The sequence below is a fragment of the Macrosteles quadrilineatus genome, unplaced genomic scaffold (genome assembly GCF_028750875.1).
Source record: "Macrosteles quadrilineatus isolate MER2022 unplaced genomic scaffold, UCM_ALF_1.0 Scaffold_9__3_contigs__length_116548681, whole genome shotgun sequence".
Lineage (NCBI taxonomy): Eukaryota > Metazoa > Arthropoda > Insecta > Hemiptera > Cicadellidae > Macrosteles > Macrosteles quadrilineatus.
The window spans coordinates 77564452-77587486 of record NW_026542602.1 but is presented as its reverse complement, the minus strand read 5'-3'; the positions used below and the strand labels follow the sequence as shown (position 1 = coordinate 77587486).

The 23035-nt window shown below is 32.8% G+C and overlaps 1 protein-coding gene across 4 annotated transcripts in view; it reads left to right on the top strand.

The window, feature by feature from the left end:
* The first annotated feature begins 1783 nt into the window (after positions 1 to 1783).
* LOC129002550 (hemicentin-1-like) overlaps positions 1784 to 23035 on the top strand; it is a 193616-nt gene continuing 172364 nt past the window's right edge. For all 4 annotated transcript variants that reach the window (XM_054430432.1, XM_054430431.1, XM_054430430.1 and 1 more), the window contains exon 1: positions 1784 to 2593. In XM_054430432.1, the coding sequence (XP_054286407.1) occupies positions 2497 to 2593 (97 nt within the window). In that variant the 5' untranslated portion in view covers positions 1784 to 2496. The remainder of the gene's footprint in view (positions 2594 to 23035) is intronic.

Sequence of the window (23035 nt, the reverse complement as noted above, 5' to 3'; positions counted from 1 at the left end):
AAATTGCATACAGTTAAATTAAATTAATTTTAGTTGTATTACTTTCGGTAATATCGCAATAGTAGCAATTTGGGTATCATTAACAATCGAAACTTTTCTTACTGTCTACGCCTGTGAAATTTTCAATAATATGGGTAAAGGTATAGGTGATTGTGAAAATGTAACGTAGTATTACACAGTTACTTTTCAAAGCTACACAAAATCATTTAGGGCAAGTGGTTCAAGCCCATATGTTTAGAGGTATAAAATAGTATATTTCATTACTAGGACCGAAAGTGGCATTTTCCGTCGCGCGCTCAAGTTTTTGTGTGAGGCGAAGCCGAACAAAGGGAACCCCAATTTCACGTGCGAGGCGAAGCCGAGTATGTGAGAGCTATTTTCACGTACGAGGCGAAGCCGAGGACGGGAATAGTGGAGCAAGTGCCGGATAATAACTTTTCGGTACGAGTTATGAACGATACTTTTCATCACGACGCAAAAATACACAAACACAGATTAGCAAACCTCAGTAATATTACAACTATTTTATTTCTCAATTAATTTGATTGAACATCAAAATAAAATAAAATATTCTAAAAGGAAACCTAAGTATATTTCTCAATAAACTTAGTTTAAACATGAAAATAAAAGAATAAAACAACTTTTAACAATACATACAGCTGATTCAAATCATTAAATTAAACCGTAACAAAACACTAGCGCGCGTAGAGAATAAATGGAGAACTAATTGAGAGCGAGGGAAAGTAAATTTAGAGCGAGGGAAAATCAGCTGATCGATTTTCCCTCGCCCTAAATTAGAGCTTGGGAAACGACTACTTTCATTGATGTCAGCTGTTATCGAAAATAGTTACTTTCGTTACGGAGTGATGAAAACATGTTTAACTTCGGTCTACCAGAACCATATTTTAGAACTGAAAAAGCTGCAAGTTCGTACAAGTGATTTAATACAAAAAGAAACGTTATAATCAATTCTAGTTTTTGTGCATTACACACTTATGTTTTCTTATTCAAATTTAATTATATTTACTGTAAGTTTCTTTAATAATTTTATACAAAAATAAACACGCAATATTAAAGAAGAACTTACTTCTTCACAGGCTATATTCAAGTAATAAATCTGATTATAAATTAATGTAAGGAGACTGTGGTACTAGATTGGTCAATAATATATAATAATCCTTTATACACAGTTTTAAGCCATCTAGTATATGACAACAACACACAACTATGTATTTAATCTTATTTTTTTTATAACGCACCTCATTCAAAAAAAATTCTACGAGCAAAAACAGTCATATTATTTTAGGAGAAGGAAGGAAAGAAATCTGAATTCACTAAACTGCCGTTGTAACGCTACGAACTTACTTAAACAAACAATTGTTATCTGAAAAGTTTTAACGTTAAAGGTGTTGGAAGCAAAAACAAACTTTATCTGCAATAATGCGAAGTGAGCGGATAAAAGTTGTTCCGTAATCTGTAGTAGGGTCTCGGGGGTAGGGAGGGTTTTCATCGCCAGAACATCGATCGTGACGCCCCATGAGAACAACACTACACCAACTACACGCCAGACAACAGCCTCGGTGTTCCGGATGAAATACCTATATGAAAATGAAAAGCGAGATACTTTTCTCGATCAGGTGGTGAGGTTCAGCTACGGGTGTGGGTGAGGGTGTCTGGGACAATGACGTAAACTGCCGAGCGTTGCCGAGTCCAGCCGAAGTGCATGCGTCAGGGGGTAGGAGCCTGGGCGTTTTCAGTTCAGTGTTGATCGCGAGAGGTGATTTTTCAACGTCATTTTCCACTAGTTTTGACAAGTGACCTTCGTGATTTAATTACTTTTACCGTTTACCAGTGAAATGTGACCGACTGTAGTGAGTTCTTGTGAGTACGAGTTGTTTCAACCTGATGTTAGTAAAGGATGTACCAAAGCTTCAGTTTTCATGAATGTGGTTGTGATGAATGGAAACCTACACTATGGGTGTGTTACGGTGGAAAATATTCATCTTGATAGACTTTAGATGAATAGGTGTAACTGTATCGTGATCATAAGGTGAAAAGCGATTCATATGCTTAGCTGTGCGTGATACAAGTGGTGTTAAATTAATAAACAAGCCACAGATCCAGCTGATAGTGCTAACAACGGTGATTTATTTTATAGTTAACGAAACACGCTCCTCTGGCAAAAATCTCGTGTTTGGTGGCGCTGTTTTTTAACGGGAGAGCAAACAAAAGAGTCCATTTAATGGAACGACGATAAACATCTGCCCGTTTGTTACCGATACAAAGACCGGACCAATAACCGTGATAAAATTGTCGACGATCCTGCGGGTATTGCCAATAAAATTATGACTCCCGCTTATCTACCTGCGCTGGCGCTTGTATTTCCTCCGCTCATCGTTACGGTGGATATCTAAAAACGATTCCCTGCGGTGGAACATTGTGATTTATTGAAGCCTCTACAGTGTATATTGTGTTTTGGATACTCTGACTCTGGACATGGCCATTACATATCTACATGCATCCCTGAGGTTCATCTCTCTCGCTGCTGCTCTGACGGGGACGTCCTTCGTAAAAGGATCTCCTCCACCAACAGGTTAGTTTTTTTAATGTTAATAATTACATTTACCGATTCAAAAAATCAAAAGTTAATTAACAATACGTAAACAAATTGAACCTTTGCTTTCACAAGGTTCAAATGCAAATGGCTTGGTTTTAAAATTGTCACTATTAGAATCGTATAAGGAATTAGCAAAAAAATATTGTCGTGATTGGGTTGAATAAAAAGTGTTTAACGGTGTTAGAAAAAGTACTGGATCAATTTTTTTAAGAATAACATTTAAAACATGGTAAGTGAGTCCGTGGCTCAGTCGGTAGCGTCGCGGACCTCGGGTCCAAGGCAGCGTGTCGTGGGTTCGGATCATGGTCACTGCCATTAAAATTTATCAGTACAGTTCACCTTTGTACTGTACCGGATCACTCCTTGCTTTGCTGTAAACGTTCCACGCACGGGCGGTTAGTCTATGTGGACAGGAAAATGCAAGGTTAAAAAAGGCTGCCAACCTCAAAAAAAAAAAATAAATAAATAAATAAAAAAAAAAAAAAACAAGATTTATAAGCTAGGTACTTGGAATAAATATATTTAGAACTTGCGATGGCTACAATAAGGAATGACACTTTTAATGTACAGTCCAATCAATAAAATTCATATTGCTTATAGAATCATACGGCTTGATTTATCAAAGATAACACTGATTTTCAATCCCACTATTTTTACAACAGATATGCCTACTGCCATTATCAGCAACTTTACTAAATAAACAAGATTTTTAAGCTGTATTGTTTGAGGCAAATAAACAACGTAAGTTATTAATTGTGATGGTTAGTAAAAAGTCATAAAAATATACTTTCCTTTGAGAGTGGTACAGTATGGGAACCCTGGTTGTTGGTGTATAGTGTGTACTCATAACCCAAATATCTGTCAAGATTTTCTCAAATGGAAGTCCAATATAAATATTATTTTTTGTTGGATACTTTAAATTACGGTATTTTTAGTACACAGAAAACATGTATGAACAAATTTAAATAGATAGATGAGAATTGTTATATTTAGAATATACAAAGCTAGAAATGGATTTAAATAAAAACTGTGGTTTGTTTTCGACAAGTTTAAATTATTACATTTTATAGTGTGTTGAGTAAATTCGATCGTTAATATTGTATGCCAACAAATGGCACATTATCTTTATTTTGTTATTTTTACAATTGAAATTCGATGGTCGGTAGGTTTCAGCTGACTCGAGCCTTATCTTACCACTGCATGGAAATGATCACACTGCCACAACTGCAAAGGATTTGCAAAATAAATAATTTCCGCTTTATTTATTCCTGCTCGCTAATCAGCTGATTTCAACGTTGCGGTAATGCATCTATTAACAGTTATCGGGTAACCGGTTCACTGGTAGCGCTACACTGGGTTGTTGTTTGGTTCTCTGGTGGTAGGTGTAACAGTTACTTCCACCAATCCAGTTGCAAACCACACATAAATATTTAGTTAAATATTTACTTATAATTATGTAATTATTTAGACAATAGTTAATTATTTTACTTTCATGGTTTGGTATTAAAGAGATGGTTTCCATATTTTATAACAGTGATGATCTAGGTGATATTTGTAAAAGAATAACGATTAAAAGGACTTAATACATTGAAATATAAAAGTTAATCTATGTATTATGATAAGCTAATTATGGTGGTGAGGAAAAGGGTGTGTGTAATACCTGAGCTCTTGCCGCCCTTTGAAATGTATGGCCATCTACAGTTCTTGAGCTGCAATGGCGTACTTTGCGCTACTGATATACAAATAGTTATTTCTCTTTTCCGCTAAATGTAACCCTCCAAACGCAGTGAAGTGACGTGTTCAAGCCCAGAAATATCTAATGAAAAGACATGCAACCGAGCATTATGTAGGCCTATATAATAATCAGGCTGGAATGGTTGAACTTAAGATTCCTGTACCTGAAATCACAACTTTGCTGGGGATGGAGTTGTTGAATTAAAAAAAAATATTTTTATTTTCGAGCCTTATACATAGTTCGTTGACCTCTGAAAGTTGATCGATCAAGTATATTAACCCGAAAATTAGTGTTTTCAAATTTTTAACTCTGTTTATTAAAATATTTTTTTAGTTTTTTTTCTCTTTTTTAATTTCTACATTATCTAAGTATATAGAAACTAATTCCATAATAAAGTGCATAGTAACTATTGAAGGTAGTACTAATCAGAGCTACAGAAAAATGTAGACCAAGATAAATGAAATGGATTCAGGATTAGTAATACAATTTAAATGATAAGGAGATCAAATCGTTTGACATTATTTAAGCCAACTAATGCAATTATAAGTTATCCAATTAAAAAGTTTCAAATTAAAGATGCGGGCTTTATTCATTGTCTTTGGACAACGAAAGAACATCGGAATTTATAGATGACGTTATATTAGCCTAGAATACAGTAACTTTAAAATAATATTTCAAAAACATATGAGACATATATCTTTTTAAACATATTTTAAAAAAAATTTAGTATTTGTTTTTTTAACATTCATGATCATAAATCACAACTTATATAAATTCTAGCATTTTCTCGCTTGGTTTAGTTGGTAAAATACAGATATGAAGCACTAACATTTAATATAATATTAGCTATGATAGTAACATTGTTAATTCGCCTTTTTCATTTGTTTAATATTATATTATAAACGCTGTTTTTTCTTCTTCATTTTATATTTATATGTGTTATCCTATATCAGTTGTCATAAGTTGTTCATACTGAAAAAAATTAAACATCTCTCAAAAGTTTTATTTACCACATAATGCCAGGTATTAAAATTTAAAATGCATTTTGAATGTTTGAATCCGTAAAATGTGTTCAATTTTAAGTCAACTTCCCGTTCCCAGGATTAGAGTGTTACATTGATAACAATACACCCTGGGTAATAAGGGTCATTTTTAAATCCCTTTCAATCTCATTTAATTTATGTTACCCCTTATCTCATGTTATTGGGGAGCGAGCTGGCGTAGTGTTTAGAGCGTGGGAATTCAGTCCCTGAGATCCCAGGTTCGATCCCCGCCAAGTCACCAATGGATTTTATCTAAGTGATAATGCCGCAACCCCTAGGTCTAGCCTGAAGTAATGTGAAAAACAAACCCAGGCTCGTGCCTAGCATCTTAGGGGAAAAAATCTCATGTTATTGCAAACCTCGGTAAGAAGTCAACGTTTACAACAAGTCTTATTTCATCAAGTCCTGCTATCGAGGTTCTACTGTATATGGATGGTTGTCTAATAGCCAGTCGATGGGGAAAACCATTTTAATACTAATTAAATTATCTATATTATTGGCGTAATATACATCCGAAATTAAAAAATCTTATTCTTACACAAGTTAGTGAACTAATGCTACGTAAAATTACTAACAAAGATTGTGGGGAAAAGCGTAGTAATTACATGCATGTAGCTATGCTATTAAATCTCTATGTTATAATGCATTTAAATTGAAAATATGAAGTTGACTGCGCAATAGTAGTTTAAATGTAATAATCTCAAATATTACCAATACTATGTGGAACATTTGCTCCATTTATGAAAATGTCAATCAAATATTTATCGCAAGTTGACTGTGCAATAGTAGTTTAAATGTAATAACCTCAAATATTACCAATACTACGTGAATTATTTGCTCCATTTATGGACGTTTCGATCATATATTTATAGCAATACCTTTGTAGGAATGTGGACATTGTAAAACACAATAGTCACTGTTGAGCTCAAAAATGTCAATACATTTTGAAAGAAAATTAAGAATATCTGCTGACACCTGGGTTATTTTGGATATAACAATCCCGGGAATATTCCTGGATGAATCCAATTGATTTCTAATATTTTATCTACATCTACTTCACATAATGGCTTCATTAAAAACCTGATGTGTTGATTGCTTGGAAATCTTTTGAGACGTGGTCTCATGTAGTTCGATTGTCATAAGGATATATTTCCGATAAGCTACTCAATTCCCTAATTGATCCTAAGTTATCATAATTATTAATGTGTTTATTGATTTTATCGGGTATTTAAAGGACTTCTTCAAAGATTCTTTACACACTGAAGGTTTTAAAATGTTGGTATGAATATAAAAACAGTATCACAACATATTTATAAGTATATAGGAAAGACTCGCCTTTGGCTCGCTGGGGGCTCCGCCCCCAGGCCCCCTTTTTTGGTTGGGGATAAAAAGAAATAGGCCATGGCCCAAGACCTGCAATTGAGCCCAATTTCAGATCTTTAGCTAATCTAGAAGTGGGTAAAATTGATTTAGACCGATGCACCTGAAGGAATAACATTGGGGGGATTCTAATTTTCGTGGGGGGGGGAGTTATATTTGTAAAATGTCAATTTTGAAAAGGGCGCAAGATCAACAATCATGCCAAATTTCAGATATCCAGTTAATCTAGAAATGGGTAAACGTGATTTAGACTTATGCACCTGTAAGAATAACATTAGGGGGGGAGGATTCAATATTTGGGTGGGGGGTTGAAAATACGACGCCCCCAGGTCCCCTTTTTTGGTTGGGGGTAAATACAAATGGGCCATGGCGCAAGACCTACAATTGAGCCAAATTTCACATCTTTAGCTAATCTAGAATTGGTTAAAATTGATTTAGACCGATGCACCTGTAGGAATAATATTGGGGGGCCCCAAATTTTGACATTAAACCTAAGTTTTGGGGGTCAAGGAGTCGAAAAAACACGTTGTGTTTAAAATTTAAAGTTAAGTAAGGAGGAATACAAAGCAATATTAATTTTTGCAAAAAACAAATTATTTAAGTATGAAAAATGGCGAAAACCGGTAAAAATTTAAAGAAATTTACCAAATTTTGAAAGTAGGGCGTTTTTTGAAGGTTAAGGAGTGCGATTTTCGGGAAACACCTATTAAAGGTTTGTAGAATAATTTGATTCCCGTTCATGAAAATCCTTTCAAATATTTTCTATCTCTTACTGTTTTCGAGCTATAGGCGATTGAAAAAAATGGGTTTTGTCGTTTTTAGAGGTCCGCCAGTTTGGATTTTAAGGTGGGTAAAATTTAAAAATGGGACTTTTGCAAAATTTGCCATAAACTTATGATCCCTTTACTACAATAGTACCAAATTCCAAGTCTCTAGCACGTTTCTAAACGATTCATATGACCATACCAAAGTCATTATATTTTAATCTTATTCTCCATAAGAATAACATGGGGCTCGTAAAGTGGTAAAAAAACCTTCAAATTTTGAATTAAACCTAAGTTTTGGGGGTTAAGGAGTAAAGATACGAAAAATTATTAAAGGAGTAGAATTTAAAGTAAGGAGAATACAAGAACCAAGGAGAATACAAAGCAATAATAATATTCGCGAAAAGTAATTATTTAAGTATGAAAAAATAGCGAAAACCGGTAAAAATTGGAAAGAAATTTATCAATTTTTAAGGTATGGCGTTTTTTGAAGCTGAAGGAGTGCGACTTTTGGAAAACGCAGGTTAGGGTTTTGTAGGAAATTTAATTTCCTTTCGCTAAGATTCTTTCAAATCCTTTCTATCTCTTACTGTTTTCGAGCTACATCCGATTAAAAAAACTTGTTTTTTCGTTTTCAGAGGTCCGCTATTTTGGATGTTTGGGAGGGTTAATATTAGAAAATGGGACTTTTGGGAATTTCACCGGTAATGTAAGATCCCATACTACAATACTACCAAGTTTCAAGTCTCTAGCACGTTTCTAATTGGTTCAGATGAGCATACTAAATTCGGCATTTTTCAATGTTATTCTCCATAAGAATAACATGGGGCTCGTAAAAGTGGTAAAAAACCTTCAAATGTTGACATTAAACTAAGTTTTGGGGTTAAGGAGTAAAGTTACGAAAAAAGACGTATTGTGTAAAATTTAAACTAAAGTAAGGAGAATACAAAGCAATAATAATATTTGCAAAAGGAATGATTTAAGTATGAAAAAATAGCGAAAACCGGTAAAAAGTTGAAAGAAATTTACCAAATTTGAAACTAGGGAGTTTTTGAACCCGAAAGAGTGCGATTTTCGGAAAACATCTGAAAGGGTTTTGTAGAAAATTTAATTCCTGTTCCTGGATATACTTTCAAATCTTTTCTAGCTCTTACTGTTTTCGAGTTAAATCCGTTTGAAAAAAACGTGTTTTATCGTTTTCAGAGGTCCGCCATTTTGGATTTTTGGGGGGGTTAAAATTTTAAAATGGGACTTTTGAAAATTTCAGCATTAGCTTATGATCCCTTACTACAATACTACCAAATTACAAGTCTCTAGCACATTTCTAAACGATTCATATGACCATACCAAAGTCATTATATTTCAATCTTATTCTCCATAAGAATAACACGGGGCTCGTAAAAGTGGCAAAAAACCTTCAAATTTTGAGATTAAAATTAAGTTTTGGGGGTCAAGGAGTAAAGTTACGAAAAAACATGTGGTGAGTGAAATTTAAAGTAAAGTAAGGAGAATACAAAGCAATACTAGTTTTTGAAAAAAAAAAATTATTTAAGTATGAAAACATGGCGAAAACCGGTAAAAATGTAATAAAAATTTACCAAATTTTGAAAGTAGGGCGTTTTTTGAAGCTGAAGGAGTGCGATTTTCGGAAAACGCCTAAGAGGGTTTTGTATAAAATGTAATTCCTGTTCCTGGATATACTTTCAAATCTTTTCTAGCTCTTACCGTTTTCGAGCTACATCCGGTTGAAAAAAAAAGTGTTTTTTTCTTTTTCAGAGGTCCGCCATTTTGGATTTTTTAGGGGGTTAAAATTTGAAAATGGGACTTTTGCAAACTCCACCGGTAATATAAGATCTCATACTACAATACTACGCAAATTTGAAGTCTCTAGCACGTTTCTAAGCGGTTCATATGAGAGTACCAAATTCGGTATTTTTTAATGTTATTTCCCATAAGGATAACATGGGGGGGGAAATTCGAAATTTCGGGGGGGTTAAAATTTGAAAATGCGACTTTTCGGATTTTTCCCGGGGGTTTAGTCACTAGACCTACGACCACCGAAAATTTCAAGTCTCTAGCTCGTCTAGAAGTGGTCTAGAATTTGTATACCTGAGTGAGTAACAATTGCGGCTGTATAGTATTTAGACTCGCCTTGTGCTCGCTGGGGGCTCCGCCCCCAGGCCCCCTTTTAATAGTAGCCGTGATGAGAAATGTTCACGGGGGACAGGATGTTGTCCGGAAACATTTTTGCGTAAAAGACGTAGTGATAACTTGGCAGTTGCGAAGTATTCCATATAGGGGTTGTTTAGTGCAAACCAAACCGGTCTTGACATGTAAGAGTCTCGATGTAGGGCCGGTGCTATGATAAATTAAATTTGCTTAGTCACAACCTCTAAAACTTTCTTCACATCTATAAGCATCGGTATAAAGTCTTGGGAGTTAGAGTGAGGTAAAATAATATTTTAAAATAATCTTAGGCCCCCTTCGGGGCCGGGGGGTTGAAAAAAATTATCGGCATGAAGAATAGACCCCTTGCGCAGTAAAAATCACCAAAAATAGGGAAAATAAGGTAAAATTTCAGGTTTAAACACGAATTTGGGGTGGAGATGGGAAAAAAATTAAACTAAACGCATGGCTCAATCAAATCCTGGTTGAAGTTCGTTCGCTACGCTCACTCACCTTAAGGTTGGAGCTCGTTCGCTGCGCTCACTTGCCTTCAGGTAAGCTCGTTCGCTACGCTCACTCACCTTTAGGTTGGAGCTCGTTCGCTGCGCTCACTTACCTTCAGGTTAGCTCGTTCGCTACGCTCACTCACCTTTGGGTTGGAGCTCGTTCGCTGCGCTCACTTGCCTTCAGGTTAGCTCGTTCGCTACGCTCACTCACTTTTAGGTTGGAGCTCGTTCGCTGCGCTCACTTGCCTTTAGGTTAGCTCGTTCGCTACGCTCACTCGCCTTTTGGTTGCAAATTAGCTATTGTCATAAATTTAAAAAAATTATAGTGGTGCACCCTGTTGCTAATGGTAAAATTTTATTAATAGGGATGAAAGAGGGGGGGGTTAGAATATGATTGGTCTAAATATCCATAATTCACCTACTTACATTTAGATCTCGTTTGCGTGTATAAGCATGTTAATTTTCTATAAGGAATACGTTAAAAAAGCGTTCAAAACTACCTTTTTGAATGAAAACCCGCCATTTTAAATTTTTTAGTACGTTGAAATTATAGAAGGCCACTTAAGGGACTTTCTTTTCAACGTTAAGACCATAAAAATTACAAATATGTGTACGAAAAGTCGTTTTATAAATTAAAAACCCAAAGAAAATCAAGAATTTTCACAATTTTTGGAAGTAGAGCGTTTTTTGAAGGTGAAGGAGTAAGATTTTCGATATGACCCCTTCTTAGAGAAAAGTGTCTTGTAGAAAATTTAATTCTGAACCTACGATTTTCCCTCAAATCGTTTCTAGCTCTTACCGTTTTCGAGCTACAGCAGTTTAAAAAAAACATGTTTTTCCGAAAAAACTAGGGTTTTAAGGGATTTCTTTTGGTGGGTTTCAGTTGGAAAAACTAAATTTCGGGACTTTCTGGGTGGTTTGGTACCCAGACATACCTTAACAAAAAATTTCAGCCCCGTAGATACTCTAGAAGTGACGGAAATGCTTTTTCTGTCGCCAAACGCCCATATTTCACCTACTGACGTTTACTTCTAGTTTGCTTGTCGTAGCATGTTAATTCTCCATAAGAAATACGTTAAAAAATAATCTTTTTTATTGAAAATCCGCCATTTTGAATTTTTTTTGTAGGTTAAAATTATAGAAGGTTACTCTAGGGACATTCCTTTCAACGTTGGGAGCATAAAAAGTACAAATATACGAACGAAAAGTCGTTTTAAAAATTAAAAACACGTAAAAAAATCGAGCATTTTCACAAATTTTGGAAGTAGGGCGTTTTTTTAAGGTGAAGGAGTGCGATTTTCGAAAAACGCTTAATAGTGTCTTGTAGAAAATTTCATTCCAAACTCACGATTTTTCCTCAAATCGAATCTAGCTCTTACCGTTTTCGAGCTACAGCTGTTTTAAAAAAACGTGTTTTTTCCAAAAACCGGGATTTTAATGGAATTTTTTTGGGGGGGTTGAATTTTGAAAATGGGGTTCTTACGAATTTCACCGGTAACGTAAGATCCCATAGTGCAATACTACGCAAATTCCAAGTCTCTAGCACGTTTCTAAACGGTTCAGATGAGCGTACGAAAGTCGGTATTTTTCAATGTTATTTCCCGTAAGAATAACATGGGGGGGGAAATTGTTAATTTAGGGGGGGTTGAAAGGGGAAATTGCTACTTTTCGGGATTTTCCCGGGGGTTTGGGCACTAGACCTACAAAACACCGAAAATTTCAAGTCTCTAGCTCGTCTAGAAGTGCCCAAACATTAGTATACCTGATCAGTCAGTTACACATCGGGCTGTATAGTTAATTAGATAATGAAAGACGACCCAAGAGCAAGCAAGATAATGTATACAGACTGCAGAGGTCTAGATATGCCATGATTTCATTCTAAAGTATAAAAGTATTGAATTGCATTAGTTTTTATGACATAAGCAATAGGAACATACCCAGTTCACTTGTTTTATTGAAAATGTTTTCATAAAAAGAAATAACGTTAAATAAAATAGTGTACCGATAAGATTTATACAACTAATTCAAATATTAAAATTCTTAAAAGTAAAACATGACATGTACAGGTAATTAAAGAAACAGTCAAATACGTCTGAAAACTAACTATATTATTCAAGATTGCAAATTGTCTTTATACAGAAGCAAAATATTTATTTTCTAAATACATAAACACATTTTATTTCTGTATATATCTTTGAATGCATGTAACCTACACATACAACCAAAACATCAACTAAATCCTAAATAGCTTACACATATTAATCTCGACCTTACACAGGGTGTTTCGAAACTCTCTCCCGAAACTGGATTCTTTACCTGTTTGCAGTTACTGCCGCATTCTAATGATAAATATTTCGTATATTGTCTTTCATATAGCGAGAAAATAAAACTAGCAATGCTAATATTTGCTTTAATCGAATCTAGACTACTTTGTACTTTGTAAACCATCTGATTGAATGAGATTAACCGGAATATTTTTCGAGCCTAGGATGTGTGTGTTTTTACTAATTACAACAGTAATAATAGAGAAAGATACGTGAGTATTTTTATATGACGGAAACTCTTGCTGAATATCCAACATTTTAAAAGACATTATTAAATTTGTTATTCCTTTCCATACAAAACACGGAAGAATAACTGTATTTTAGAAATTGAAAAAAAGTAAACAAAACGTGATTGGAAATATATCAGTTCCTCAAGGTTTTGGTTCATACGGAATCGTCGATGATCAATAAAATATATTCCCAAGAGAGTTGTCGATGGTGGCAGAGCCGATGAATATTTCATCACTTACTGGGGCGTGCCATCGCTGTGGAATCTAACTTTAAACATTCTCCTAGCTTGAAACATTCGCTATACCTTTAATAACATTATTTATTGGAATACTCTATATTTATAAAGTTTACATCCCTAAAAAAACTATATTGTGGTTTACGATCATGTTTAAAACGTCTGTGAATGTTTATAAATAAAATTCTAACATTCATAAATTATTGGAGTAAAGATTATATTATTGATTAGTCTTTAATGGAAAAGGTTTCTAAAATCTTAGAACTTAAATGACTCATCACACGCACTATTTTATTAAATAGGTACAACACTCTAGAAAATGGGTGAAATAAGGGTTTTCTTGCCCTGAATGTGGTCAATTATATTAATAAATAAATAATATTAAAAATATTTTGTTTTATTAAGTAGTTCGAGGTATAATTTTATACAATAATTCTATTGAAAATATTTGTCATTTTGTAATAAGAAAAGACCAGTTTATTTTTCGGTCTGCAAACAGAAATATCAATGAAACAATGTATTGAAAGTTCGGTTAAAATATAAGGTCATTTATTCTACTGACAGTTTTGCCAATGCAATGGCAATGTGCTTCTGACAGTTTTCTCTTTACAATTATTAATGTTTTTATAATTGAATAAAAAATTTTGTTCATTACTTCTTTTACATTATTAGTTTTAAAAATCCCTTAATTGTAATTGCAAATATTTGTGTTCTTTTATTCATAAATTTTTTACATATTCTTTTTTTTACGTAAACTTTATTTAGATGTTCATAAGTCTGTAGCTCAACACCGTCAATGGTTTAGTTTAAGTATGCAATATGAACTGTTGAAAACTTGTGGGATTTTTTGTCTTTTTTATCCATCTTGAAACGTTTATATATTTAACTTAACTATATATTTAGCTATATATTTAGACTTTGTAGTCTATGTGGACGGGCAAATGCAAGGTTAAAAGAGGCCGCCAACCTTTAAAAAAAAAAAAAAAAATAAAAAAAACTGTTATGACATAAAAAGAGAATATTCTTCGAAGTAATTGTAGATTTCAGACTGTAATGATTTAAAAAAGGATTGTAACTCCAGTTAAAATTAAAATATACGAAAAATCTACCAAAAAATTTGTATTAGACTTACAACTCTATTTTCACCCACAACAAATACAACTTAAAATAAACAACGCAATTGGAATTTCTTCCATATGTTTTGATTTTATGTTTATATTTCGCTGTTATTTCGTTAGCAGCATAGCATGGCAACTCATAATGCCAATGTTAATTTTCGATTTTATTTTCAATTCACCTGTTGTGCTTATTTTGAGCCTATTCTAATTTATAAAGGGAGCCTGCACATCTACAGGAAACATCTTTCTAACAGCATGCGTACATTTTCCCTGCGATGCACAAGAGCTGATGAAAAAGGGTTTCAAGAAACATCATTGCCTATAATATATAGGATATTGTGAACCTACAGGCTAATCAAAAATTTTTAAGCAAAATCTTTTATTTGATGTACGCATGCATAACGAAAAAAAATACAAATTTATTAAATAATAAAATTATAAAAACTCGCACAATCAGTCAAAAATATATACCCTCTGGTGTAGGGTAATACAGTTTTTATCAAAACACACTTGTTACAGTCAAAATGATCATGAAATTTACACTTGACATAAAAAGTGTACTGAAACCAAAATGTAATATTATTTTTAAATTTAGTATTACTATAAATACGAGTTTGGAAAAATGTACAAAACATTTCATCAGAAGACATTTTATACGTTTACATCAATGTTCAATGTTGTACAACAGTAACAACAATAATAAATAAATATATACTTTACCTTGGCTGCTTATCGTTGAATAAGGAAGTTAAAAATAGTAGATGATAAGAGAGACGTGCCTCAAAAAACTAATACTAGTTTCCTATATTTGAAACTAATTTAATCGATAATTGCAATATTTTGAGTACCAGTATCATATCTAATATCATTTGTCCAATGAAAGCAACGTGTTTGAATTTAGAAAACTAACCAGATACATTCAAACGCATGTAGGTCAAGACAGTAATGAAATAGCTTATTCAAGTGCATTCGGATATGTTTTGCATTGATTAAATGTCTGCTCACCATTATTATCATTCAAAATTGTTTCAATTTAGTACAAAAAATACTGTTTAATATTTTTAACATTGTAAGATCTTCCTTTGTTATCACAGTTTCAATGTCAATCTTTATTTATGCAGTTTGTATTAAAGTTATATGATAGCCGTTTTAAAATACTGAATTTGTTTACTAAACACGTACCGGTATGCAATGACTGCATTTTAGCATTGTAAATATTGTAAGATTTTAATGTTCTGTATTATTTAGAAAATAAAACACAATTCTGTATTCTAAGTTTGTGTACAGATGGCATGAAATACTAAATTTATATATCCGTCATGGGTTGCTAACAGTTTATCATAAATCCTACTTAATGTTTTGTTAAAACTATATTAAAAGTAAGTTAATTATTTCGTAATATAATACAAACATTCTGAGACATCATTTATATACTTAATTCAAAATGACTAAAATATATTATTTGTTGAGAAGTGAAACCAACAGATATCGTGGTATTCAATAAAATATATTCCCGGTCGAGTTAGGGGTAGTGACGAAATCTATGAATATTTCAAACATCTCCGATCGTGCCAACCAGTCAGGTTATAGGTGCAATTTTTACATGTGTACAATTCATAAATCCTGAAACATCTGATATGAAATGCATTTGTACAATAACTTCTTAAGATATATTATGTTTAATTAGTATTACTTGATTTTAAAATAAGAACTTTACCCATTTGCGTACTCCCTTTTAAAATGCTGTGCTCTTAAAGCAATAATCATAACTGTAGTAATAATAAAAATAATTGATAATCAACACAGTACTCTAAATTTGAAGAAGCCACGTTTACTTTAAAGGTATTTCCTCACCTAATCATCTTTGACATAAGTAAGACAACTTACGTCAATATGATTGGAGACAATATCAAAAACAATAACTATGATTTAAGCGGATTAATTGTATACTGTTTCAAAGATTTACTTAAGCCATTTATTAACAGTAGTTTACCCAACTATTGCGTAAATACAGGGTGAATAAAAAGTCAAGACCCCCCCATCTAATATTTTTCCAAGTAAATATACAGAGATATCCTTTTGGTGGTCGTGCAATCTTAGCAGGAAGTTTCATTTTATGATTTTGAAATTATTGAGTGTCCCCCCAAAAGGGGGGATTTGGGGGGCAAGTCAAATATTTTAAATGTAAACGCCCTTCAAGTGACACCTCATTTTGAAGGGTTTACAAAAACTTAAATAATGGCGAAAATTAGAGGTCGCTATCTCTTTTCTATCCAAAATGGTAGCCCGTCAAATGTTGTGGAAAATCAATAGTAAAATTGGTTTGTAATGGTAATATTGCTACCATTTTGGATAGAGAAGAGATAGCGAACTCTGGTTTTCACCATTCTTTAAGTTTTTATAAACACTGCAAAACGAAGTGTCAATAAATGGGGATTTACATTTAAAAGTTTTGAGTGCCCCCCCAAAAGGGGGATTTGGGGGCAACTAAAAATTTTTAAATGTAAACCCCCATCAAGTGACACCTTATTTTGAAGTATTTACAAAAACCTAAAGAATGGTGAAAACCAGAGTTCGCTATCTCTTCTCTATCCAAAATGGTAGCCTATATTACCATTACGACCCAATTTTACCATTGATTTTCCACAACATTTGATGAGCTACCATTTTGGATAGAGAAGAGATAGCGACCTCTAGTTTTCACCATTCTTTAAGTTTTTGAAAACCCTTCAAAATGAGGTGTCACTTGCAGGGGTTTACATTTAAAATATTTGAGTTGCCCCCCAAATCCCCCCTTTTGGGGGACACTCAAAAATTTCAAAATCATGAAATGAAACATTCTGCTAAGATTGCACGACCACCAAAAGGATATCTCTGTATATTTACTTGGAAAAATATTAGATGGGGGGGTCTTGACTTTTTATTCACCCTGTATAGTGTTAACGACACAAGTAGATAATTTAAGGCACGAACCTTACACTATTTACGCGAGTTGCGTACTTTGTTTTGCCTACGACAGTGTTTTAATTACATAAAAATCACTACCCATAACTTCAAAGAGAGGTTGTTTTAGTTAACCTTTCATTGACACTGACAGTGATGCAATGAAACATTGTACCAAACTCTAATTGCAGATCTCAACAATTAAATTGGCCTGAACAGCTTATTATTTGAATACCGATTCATTTCAATTTTACTTCTTCTCTCTCAAGCCTTGAACCTTATTGGTCCGTTACCCGTGTTGTTAAGTACAACTATGCTGTTATAAAAATTAAACAATGCTGTTATAAAAAATGTTCAATTCAAAGAACTAAACAAAAACGTATACTTAAATAAAACAGTCTTAGGCAAAAGTTTTTTTACTTATTCGATTATGATTTAGTTTACACAGATTCTTGATTTTTATCTGGATGTAGTAGTCATTGTTCGGACGCTAGGCACGAGCCTGGGATTGTTTTTTACTTTACTTCAGGCTAGATCTAGGGGTTGCCAGGGACTGAAGTCCCACGCTGCCCAAAAATCTACGCCAGCTCACTCCCCATAAATCCTTAGTACTACCAGTTAATTATACTTTACAAGATACATTTTATAAAACCCCCTCTACTAGTTAACTGATCAATTTATTATATTAAATAAACGTTAAACTATATTTAAGGTAAAATACATTATATTTACTGTTACAATTATGTTGAAATGTCATAGTGGCTACGTTAAACCACATTTGGCTTTGCATGTGCGGTTAATGGTTAATCATGGAGGCCGGACTCTACGTGCTTATGAGCACAAACGTTTTTATAACGTTTGCAAAAGCTAATTAGCTTAAAATGATTAAAATGACAACTAGGTCAACGATTGTGTCTTGTTTCATAGAAATGGTTTCATTTAAATTGTTGTTCTGTGTACATTAAATATTTTAATATTTTCCTTGTAAATAGTTAACCACATACAGTATTGTCCAATCAAAAAATCTTTGTGGTTTTAGGGGAGTTTCCCAAATTTCTTTTTTGCCTAATGTACGTTGCAGCTCATTGGTGTTAGGGAAAAACCAAGCTGTTGAGCTGTTGTTTTTAAGGTGGTATCAGTGGAGGGGATAGATTCTTCCCCTAAAACTGCCTTATTTTTGTGAACGGAGAATAAGTAGTCGTGATATAATGTATAATATGCTGTCATGTTATAATTTACAACTTCAGCTGTTTATTATCAATTTGAAAGTCCCATCAGTGGAGCCTATGTCGCTGGTAAATAAATTTTTTGGGTAAGGACATCAAAAGTAATTTCTTTAAAACTTAACTCTAGCTAAACGTCTTAATGTTAATATTAGTTGAATATTATAGTCTTTAAGCCCTTAGATTATAAAGGAAATAAAAACTAAGTAACTCTGTTATTTAGTTCAGAAGAATCTAGAGCACTTAAAACACAGTAACTACATTTAAGCAGTTTGCAGTCCGGCGAAAATTGTATTTTTCTTTTGTGTAGTTGATACGAATTGTAAATTTAATTAGAAAGAAACATTTATTTTTATTTATGAAACTATTAATGCGAGGAGTTTTACTTTGGATTAAATACGTCTAGATTGGTAAAGTTTCATTTTAGGCCCATCAAAAACATCCTATAACGATTCAAAGTTTAGTTTTTTAAATGAAGTAAAACGAAACATAATAGAACACATTTAGCTTTATATTATGTTGTGCCGAGACTCAAAATGAAGTAACTACTTCATTCAATGATTGTGAAGAAGATTGTTGGTTTAGTTCAAGCCCGTGTAAATATCATGCGGTTAAATTTAATTGAGCAATGGTGCATTGGATTAACGGTCTCACCGATTTCCTAATATCGTTTTAGAAAAACTATTCAGTGTTTCATAAATCTTTTAAACACTTTTGGTTAAGTGGACGAAGCTTGACACGTCGACGAAATTTGCGGAATTTAAATCTTACGATTCACTATTGACCTTTTATGCAAAAATGCTAGAACCTAGAAAGCCTGGCATAAGTAAATTAGAGAAAATAATTCTGTATATATTGGTCTATGTGACTAAAATCCTGAAAATAGGTGATATTCTTACCTAAATGTTTTTCAAACATAATAATTAAATGTACACATCACGTTTAAACTTTGTAAAACTGCAAGGTAAGTATTTTACGCCACACTACACGGTTTTAACGAACTTCCCACGCAAGTATTAAGTCCAGAAAACAGCTTTGTGCCTTTCGCTTAATCGAATGGGGTTTCATTACGTACTACTGTACTGCGATTTAGATTTGGTAATGAGTGGTTATAAAGAAAAACATAACCCCTCTTAGAGATTATTATTATTAAAAGAGTTTTAAATATCTGATATTTCTTACTCCATGTTAACGTGCTGTTTTTTCCCCTCATTCACGTCCTAGGACGCTAGTTTCTAGTTTGGAACTATTTTCCACAATACTTCAGGTTTGTACAAGTGGGTTGCGGAATTATATCATTGATAAAATCCATTGGTGATTGGCGGGATTTGAAACCGGGACTTCAGGCTTCGAAGCTCTGCCAATATACCAGCTCACTCCCCATTTCAATCCATATTACTGTAGAAACAACTAAATCGGCTCCTACATTGACCCATCATCAGGTGGTACAGTACTTTGGTACAGAAAGTTTTCCTAGCTTCACACGAAAGTCGTCAAACTTAAAACACGTAAAACACATTAAAAGACTTACAAATACATGTACAGCATACATAAGGTTAATGAACCCATGGTTTCTCTTGTTTTTTGATTGGCAAGATTTATTAATTACATTAAATCGAAAGATTGGACATAAAATAAACACTCTTCATAAGAACAACTTTGATAAAGGCCTATGCATAGCTTAAAATGTACAACAATCAATCAAGTAAGCTAATTATTACAAATGCTTTGGTTGTTGTTCTGACTTGGGTATGATATGTTTATTGATGTTTCACCGCATTTAGTTTATTTGAAGAGTTCTTCTTATTTTTTAATATTATAGATTGGGACACACAATCTAATTGCGTTTGCTTTTTTTCGAGAACAAATTTAACCTTTTAAGTACTCTACACAATATTTGACTAAGTACTAACATTAGTAGGTACTTATTTTATGGAATCATAATTAATATTCACCCTCGTATTTTGTACTTCAAAATTCAAGTATATCAAAACAAACTCGAGTATCCAAACCAAATAAAAATAGAACTTTACTTTTTATTGTGACCATCATAAACTGTTTTTGTTTGTACGTGATAAACCATACTGTTGGTCTTGAGAAAATCTAATGTTAAATTCAACTGCGAAAATCATTTTGATTACTTTAACCATAACAAATCAAGTTTGAGCCTAGACAAGCTCAATATCAACATTGAGTGTGGATCGTGCATTATCGCGCCCTAGCAACAGACTGGTAACTGTGTAATGGTGTATCCCCGTCCAATATTCTGGATCACTTTGCTCTCTCCCGGGAGTTGATGATTTATGAAACTGCAAATCAAACCGTGTCAGGGGAGAGTGGGTTTGTAGATCACCAAATGTGATTTGGAAGGGTGAAAATTCGAGCTCGGTTCATTATTCGATACGGTTGAGGAGAATAGGAAGGGGTGTGGTATTATAGATGAAAGTGTTACAAATATAGCGGGCTAAAAATGTATAGTAAAAGGTTATAAAGTAAATGGAACAAATGTAAAAGTTTTGAGTAAATGTTTAGTACAAAATGAACATTTATTATTCCTCCGAAATAGTTTTTTTCCGCATAAAAGTTACTATCCTCTCTGCAGCAAACCTGAAGACTAAGCAAATGTTCATTTGCCTGATTATTTAATAATGAAATGAAATTATTTTTGTAATAAGTACTTAGAGCCATAGCAACGGAAATAAATTAGCCTATATTGAATATTGAAATGCTAAACGCTTAATAAAAAAAATATATTTACAATTTTTTTTCAAAATAAATTAAAGAAATTGCTAATTACAATGGTTTACTTGCATAAGATTAGCATAACAATTTCAAATCGTCAGTTGCTTTTACACATTGCTCTTATTTATTTAAAAAATATTTGAACATAACATTTTATTTAACAATTTTCTAATTGATTTAAATAGGGTTTGAAAAATGATATGTTTAGAGGGTCAAAAAAGATAAAAACAAATTTCAAGCCTTAAAACATCGTTCACACAGTCCGATCATGCTTGTTTGTTGACCCTTTGGGATAAACGTAAGATAACAAATTGTTGCGATATTATTGTACTTTTGGATAATATTTTTGACATTTTGAATGTACATCATAAAATATAGAAAAAAAAAACTGATAAACAATTAGAAAATCAACGTTTAAGAGACATTTTTACACCAAGTTGGTTAAGTATAAAATTTTAATCAAAAAGTAAGTTTTGAAAACATAAACAAAAACGCCATTAAATAAACTTATCTTGTATAACAGATAACTTTCGCAACCATTCCCCCATATTGGCAGTATCTAAGCTTCTTATGGTAACAACAATCTGAAGATTAGATGGCTAAACCCATTAAATATATAAACCTCTTATCTCCAAGGTAATCACAAACTGAACCATTCACATCCGATTATTTCAATGTGCCACACACTTATTTTGATTTTTAGCAATATTTGTTTTCAAAAGCTAAATAAATGGTATATCCAAATGAAAACTTTTTTAACTAAACATATTATCTCATTATTTAATTAATAGATTAATTATATTTTGACAAAATAGTCGATTATAACCGCAAAATCAAGTTCTCAAAATGCACGCTAGATAGAGTAAAGGTTAAAGTTACAAATATTCTCATTTTAGCTTACAATGCAGTCTTCTGATATGACTCCAGCCACTTGGAATGATTATGAATAACATAGTTTTGTGATTTATGAAGCTACAAATCAAACTGGCGTGCAATGAAGTCAGATTGTAGGTCAGCAGAGTTTTATTTATTGGTAAGGAAATTTGAACTGAGGCAATTACATTGTGTGATGCAACATTGCTGTTTCATGGTAGTTAAAAAATATATATCTATTGACAGCGTATATTGCTTGTAACTCAGTATTATTTGTGTTATATTTTAGGTTTTATGTGATTATGGAATACTTATATACTCCAAGAATGTGTATTTTAAGAGATGTGAATTGTATACAAAAAATAACACGGTTATTTAAGTTTTATTTACAAATAATTGTTATAATGATGGTTCTTATGTTTTGATTTGAAATGGAAAAATATATACTCCTTTGACTGAATGAAAATTTAGTTTGTTTCTATATTCATCGAGAATATGAATATAATTGAATTGAATATAGTTGAATTTAACTTTTCAAAGTCTGACACATCCGTTTATATTGTACCGTAATTGTATATTACTCGGACAATGAATCATTCAGCGGCATATTAAAGTCAATCTGGAAATCAAGCTTAATTCGTTAAATTAATCACTTTTTCCATTCATTTGACGATTTATCGTGCTGCAAATCAAAACATGTCACGAGGGGAGAAAATATAAGCTTGTAGGTCACCAGCTCTAATTCACTAGGGTGAGTTTTTTAGGGCGTACTATTGCCGAACAAAGGGAAGGGTTGCTTTATGGAGGGCGGGGTTTTAATTCACGAGGAAGATTAGAAAAGGACTTTTAGGTTTAGAATATTCCATATTTGGCTTCTTAAACGTTTTTACTATTTACATTTGGATTTTGTCTAACAAGAAACTGTATTATTTTGGATAAGCTATAACATTATTGACTATTAAATTAACTATAAAAAATACAGCTTTATTTTGAACAAGACCTTATATATCCCTCAAAACAAATATTTTTTGTTTATATTATTGTTGTAAATAAACTTAAATTGTACGGTGATATTGATATTACAGTTACACCAACCATAAAATGGATAATAACAGGATGATAACAAAAAATATTC